This window comes from Dendrobates tinctorius, unplaced genomic scaffold (genome assembly GCF_039654945.1).
Source record: "Dendrobates tinctorius isolate UK_male_01 unplaced genomic scaffold, ASM3965494v1 ptg000182l, whole genome shotgun sequence".
Lineage (NCBI taxonomy): Eukaryota > Metazoa > Chordata > Amphibia > Anura > Dendrobatidae > Dendrobates > Dendrobates tinctorius.
Window position 1 is genome coordinate 910,852 of NW_027361849.1, and position 6,649 is coordinate 917,500.

The 6,649-nt window shown below is 59.1% G+C and overlaps 1 protein-coding gene across 1 annotated transcript; it reads left to right on the forward strand.

Moving 5' to 3' along the window:
* The first annotated feature begins 3,982 nt into the window (after positions 1 to 3,982).
* Positions 3,983 to 5,526, forward strand: LOC141054972 (acyl-CoA-binding protein-like). Its single transcript, XM_073551891.1, has 4 exons — positions 3,983 to 4,135; positions 5,047 to 5,164; positions 5,244 to 5,306; positions 5,398 to 5,526. The coding sequence occupies exons 1-4, from the start codon at positions 4,127 to 4,129 to the stop codon at positions 5,472 to 5,474; spliced, it is 267 nt and encodes an 88-aa protein (XP_073407992.1). The 5' UTR covers positions 3,983 to 4,126; the 3' UTR covers positions 5,475 to 5,526.
* Positions 5,527 to 6,649: the final 1,123 nt, after the last annotated feature.

A 6,649-nucleotide genomic window follows, 5' to 3' on the forward strand; every position in this document is an offset into this window, starting at 1 on the left:
ATATACACGTACACCGCCGACACCTACGGGACCCCGGGATACACACGTACACCGCCGACACCTACGGGACCCCGGTATATACACGTACACCGCCGACACCTACGGGACCCCGGTATATACACGTACACCGCCGACACCTACGGGACCCCGGTATATACACGTACACCGCCGACACCTACGGGACCCCGGTATATACACGTACACCGCCGACACCTACGGGACCCCGGTATATACACGTACACCGCCGACACCTACGGGACCCCGGTATATACACGTACACCGCCGACACCTACGGGACCCCGGTATATACACGTACACCGCCGACACCTAGGGGACCCCGGTATATACACGTACACCGCCGACACCTACGGGACCCCGGTATATACACGTACACCGCCGACACCTACGGGACCCCGGTATATACACGTACACCGCCGACACCTACGGGACCCCGGTATATACACGTACACCGCCGACACCTACGGGACCCCGGTATATACACGTACACCGCCGACACCTACGGGACCCCGGTATATACACGTACACCGCCGACACCTACGGGACCCCGGTATATACACGTACACCGCAGACACCTACGGGACCCCGGTATATACACGTACACCGCCGACACCTACGGGACCCCGGTATATACACGTACACCGCAGACACCTACAGGACCCCGGTATACACACGTACACCGCCAACACCTACAGGACCCCGGTATATACACGTACACCGCCAACACCTACAGGACCCCGGTATATACACGTACACCGCCAACACCTACAGGACCCCGGTATATACACGTACACCGCCAACACCTACAGGACCCCGGTATATACACGTACACCGCAGACACCTACAGGACCCCGGTATATAAACGTACACCGCCGACACCTACAGTACCCCGGTATATACACGTACACCGCAGACACCTACAGGACCCCGGTATATACACGTACACCGCCAACACCTACAGGACCCCGGTATATACACGTACACCGCCGACACCTACAGGACCCCGGTATATACACGTACATCGCCGACACCTACGGGACCCCGGTATATACACGTACACCGCCGACACATACGGGACCCCGGGATATACACGTACACCGCCGACACCTACAGGACCCCGGTATATACACGTACACCGCCGACACCTACAGGACCCCGGTATATACACGTACACCGCCGACACCTACGGGACCCCGGTATATACACGTACACCGCCGACACCTACGGGACCCCGGTATATACACGTACACCGCCGACACCTACAGGACCCCGGTATATACACGTACACCGCCGACACCTACAGGACCCCGGTATATACACGTACACCGCCGACACCTACGGGACCCCGGTATATACACGTACACCGCCGACACCTACGGGACCCCGGTATATACACGTACACCGCCGACACCTACGGGACCCCGGTATATACACGTACACCGCCGACACCTACAGGACCCCGGTATATACACGTACACCGCCGACACCTACAGGACCCCGGTATATACACGTACACCGCCGACACCTACGGGACCCCGGTATATACACGTACACCGCCGACACCTACGGGACCCCGGTATATACACGTACACCGCCGACACCTACGGGACCCCGGTATATACACGTACACCGCCGACACCTACGGGACCCCGGTATATACACGTACACCGCCGACACCTACAGGACCCCGGTATATACACGTACACCGCCGACACCTACGGGACCCCGGTATATACACGTACACCGCCGACACCTACAGGACCCCGGTATATACACGTACACCGCCGACACCTACGGGACCCCGGTATATACACGTACACCGCCGACACCTACAGGACCCCGGTATATACACGTACACCGCCGACACCTACGGGACCCCGGTATACACAAGTACACCGCCGACACCTACAGGACCCCGGTATATACACGTACACCGCCGACACCTACGGGACCCCGGTATATACACGTACACCGCCGACACCTACGGGACCCCGGTATATACACGTACACCGCCGACACCTACAGGACCCCGGTATATACACGTACACCGCCGACACCTACGGGTCCCCGGTATATACACGTACACCGCCGACACCTACGGGACCCCGGTATATACACGTACATCGCCGACACCTACGGGACCCCGGTATATACACGTACACCGCCGACACCTACAGGACCCCGGTATATACACGTACACCGCCGACACCTACAGGACCCCGGTATATACACGTACACCGCCGACACCTACAGGACCCCGGTATATACACGTACACCGCCGACACCTACAGGACCCCGGTATATACACGTACACCGCCGACACCTACAGGACCCCGGTATATACACGTACACCGCCGACACCTACGGGACCCCGGTATATACACGTACACCGCCGACACCTACGGGACCCCGGTATATACACGTACACCGCCGACACATACGGGACCCCGGGATATACACGTACACCGCCGACACCTACAGGACCCCGGTATATACACGTACACCGCCGACACCTACAGGACCCCGGTATATACACGTACACCGCCGACACATACGGGACCCCGGGATATACACGTACACCGCCGACACCTACAGGACCCCGGTATATACACGTACACCGCCGACACCTACAGGACCCCGGTATATACACGTACACCGCCGACACCTACGGGACCGCGGTATATACACGTACACCGCCGACACCTACGGGACCCCGGTATATACACGTACACCGCCGACACCTACGGGACCCCGGTATATACACGTACACCGCCGACACATACAGGACCCCGCTATATACACGTACACCGCCGACACCTACAGGACCCCGGTATATACACGTACACCGCCGACACCTACAGGACCCCGGTATATACACGTACATCGCCGACACCTACAGGACCCCGGTATATACACGTACACCGCCGACACATACAGGACCCCGGTATATACACGTACACCGCCGACACCTACGGGACCCCGGGATATACACGTACACCGCCGACACCTACAGGACCCCGGTATATACACGTACACCGCCGACACCTACAGGACCCCGGTATATACACGTACACCGCCGACACCTACAGGACCCCGGTATATACACGTACACCGCCGACACCTACGGGACCCCGGTATATACACGTACACCGCCGACACCTACGGGACCCCGGGATATACACGTACACCGCCGACACCTATGGGACCCCGGTATATACACGTACACCGCCGACACCTACGGGACCCCGGTATATACACGTACACCGCCGACACCTACAGGACCCCGGTATATACACGTACACCGCCGACACCTACGGGACCCCGGTATATACACGTACACCGCCGACACCTATGGGACCCCGGTATATACACGTACACCGCCGACACCTACGGGACCCCGGTATATACACGTACACCGCCGACACCTACAGGACCCCGGTATATACACGTACACCGCCGACACCTACGGGACCCCGGTATATACACGTACACCGCCGACACCTACGGGACCCCGGTATATACACGTACACCGCCGACACCTACGGGACCCCGGTATATACACGTACACCGCCGACACCTACGGGACCCCGGTATATACACGTACACCGCCGACACCTACGGGACCCCGGTATATACACGTACACCGCCGACACCTTGGGAGGGGGATACGGCTGCAGGGACAGGGGCTTGGTGTCGGGTGGCTCTTGTCTGGCCGCTGGGGGTCCCTCCCTGCCGGCTCGGGGGTCTCCGCTGTCCTGCAGTGTTTTGGCTCCTGCTGACTATAATGATTCTCCGCGGATCGCAGCTGTGTCCGCCAGGATGAGGGATCACGGGTCGGTGCTACTAGTGATCTGCGTGGAGCTACTGAGAGCGGAGCAGGGATCGCACACCACGTGACGCCAGGCAATGATAGAGGGACAAGGGGCGTCTCCCATTGCCACATCCAATATGGCTGCCCGTGCGGTCATGTGATCGCTCCGCGCGTAGTGATTAGCTGTGTGAGCAGGAGTGGGCGGAGTTATATCTATGGCCTCCGAGCGCTGTGGCTGCACGTGTTCATTCAAAGTCCGGACCTGACCAAGAAGAGGCCGAGAGCAGCAGCGCCGCCATGTCTCAGGTGAGGCGGCCCCGTGTGCGCGGCGGTGGCGGTTCTCTCTCTCAATCTCCCCCCCCTCCCTCTCTGGGGGGCTGTCGGCGTCTCTCGCTCTCTCCCCCCCTCTCCTCCCTGGGGGGCTGTCGGCATTTCCCCCCGAGCTTTCTTTCTTCTCTTCCTCCATCTCTGGGCGGCTGTCGGCGGTTCCCTCTGTCTCTAGCTATCTATCTCTCCCCCCCCCCCCCCCTCCCTTTCTGGGGGGCTGTCGGCGGTTCCTTCTCTCCCTCTCTCCCTCTCCCCCTCGGGGGCTGTCGGCATCTCTCGCTCTCTCTCCCCCCCCCCCCCTCCCTTTCTGGGGGGCTGTCGGCGGTTCCTTCTCTCCCTCTCTCCCTCTCCCCCTCGGGGGCTGTCGGCATCTCTCGCTCTCTCTCCCCCCCCCTCTCCTCCCTGGGGGGCTGTCGGCGGTTCCGTCTCTCTCTCCCCCCTCCCTCCCTCTCCCCCTCGGGGGCTGTCGGCATCTCTCGCTCTCTCTCCCCCCCCCTCTCCTCCCTGGGGGGCTGTCGGCGGTTCCTTCTCTCTCTCCCCCCTCCCTCCCTCTCTCCCTCTCCCCCTCGGGGGCTGTCGGCATCTCTCGCTCTCTCTCCCCCCCCCTCTCCTCCCTGGGGGGCTGTCGGCGGTTCCTTCTCTCTCTCCCCCCTCCCTCTCCCCCTCTGGGGGGCTGTCGGCATCTCTCGCTCTCTCCCCCCCCCCTCTCCTCCCTGGGGGGTTGTCGGCATTTCCCCCCCCACCCCCGAGCTTTCTTTCTTCTCCCCCCCCCCCCCCCCCCTCTCTGGGGGGCTGTCGGCAGTCTACCCCCCCCCCCCCCCCCTCCCTGCTGCGGTTGGGCGCTGGTGCCGTTACCATGGTGATGCGGAGCGTCACCTTCTCTCTTTCAGGCTGAGTTTGATGCCGCGGCGTCCGAGGTGAAGCAGCTGAAGTCGTCTCCGAGTGACCAGGAGATGCTGGAGCTGTACGCGCAGTTCAAGCAGGCGACGGTCGGGGACGTGAACACCGGTGAGTGCTGTAGGGGGCGCTGTGTGTGGCCAGCAGGTGTCATGGCAGCTGTCGCTCACCTTCTGTCTCCTGTCTCCAGAGCGGCCGGGGTTAATGGACTTCAAGGGGAAAGCCAAGTGGGACGCCTGGTCTGGGAAGAAAGGTGAGTGTGGGGGGGGGACTGAGGGCCGTGTGGGTGGACCGTGAGTGTGGGGGTCTCCCCAGGTCACCCCTCTCTTCATCCTCTGTTCCAGGTACCAGTCAGGACGACGCTCGGGCGCATTACATCAAACTGGTGAACGAGCTGAAGGGAAAATATGGCTGTAAATGAAGGGTTAATGTCGCCACGTGTTCTCCGCTCAATAAAGTTTTGTTATTCATTACGGCTTCTCCGTCTTGTTGCATGCCGCCGTTGGTTCCCCCCCGATGTGTACAGTGTCACATCAATACATCAGGGGGTCAGTAATGGAGAGGGGTCTAACAGACATCAAGCCCTGGGGATAGTAATGGAGAGGGGTCTATCAGACATCAAGCCCTGGGGATAGTAATGGAGAGGGGTCTATCAGACATCAAGCCCTGGGGTTAGTAATGGAGAGGGGTCTAACAGACATCAAGCCCTGGGGATAGTAATGGAGAGGGGTCTATCAGACATCAAGCCCTGGGGTTAGTAATGGAGAGGGGTCTAACAGACATCAAGCACTGGGGATAGTAATGGAGAGGGGTCTAACAGACATCAAGCCCTGGGGATAGTAATGGAGAGGGGTCTATCAGACATCAAGCCCTGGGGATAGTAATGGAGAGGGGTCTAACAGACATCAAGCACTGGGGATAGTAATGGAGAGGGGTCTAACAGACATCAAGCCCTGGGGATAGTAATGGAGAGGGGTTTATCAGACATCAATCTCTGGGGTTAGTAATGGAGAGGGGTCTAACAGACATCAAGCCCTGGGGATAGTAATGGAGAGGGGTCTAACAGACATCAAGCCCTGGGGATAGTAATGGAGAGGGGTCTAACAGACATCAAGCCCTGGGGATAGTAATGGAGAGGGGTCTATCAGACATCAAGCTCTGGGGTTAGTAATGGAGAGGGGTCTATCAGACATCAATCTCTGGGGTTAGTAATGGAGAGGGGTCTATCAGACATCAAGCTCTGGGGTCAGTAATGGAGAGGGGTCTAACAGACATCAAGCCCTGGAGTTAGTAATGGAGAGGGGTCTATCAGACATCAAGCTCTGGGGTCAGTAATGGAGAGGGGTCTAACAGACATCAAGCCCTGGAGTTAGTAATGGAGAGGGGTCTATCAGACATCAAGCCCTGGGGTTAGTAATGGAGAGGGGTCTATCAGACATCAAGCCCTGGGGTTAGTAATGGAGAGGGGTCTATCAGACATCAATCTCTGGGGTTAGTAATGGAGAGGGGTCTATCAGACATCAAGCTCTGGGGTCAGTAATGGAGAGGGGTCTAACAGACATCAAGCCCTGGAGTTAGTAATGGAGAGGGGTCTAT

Coding starts and splice junctions, on each gene's coding strand:
- LOC141054972 (XM_073551891.1), top strand. Junction 5,165..5,243: donor GGTCGGGGACGTGAACACCG/GTGAGTGCTGTA, acceptor TCCTGTCTCCAG/AGCGGCCGGGGTTAATGGAC. Junction 5,307..5,397: donor CGCCTGGTCTGGGAAGAAAG/GTGAGTGTGGGG, acceptor CCTCTGTTCCAG/GTACCAGTCAGGACGACGCT.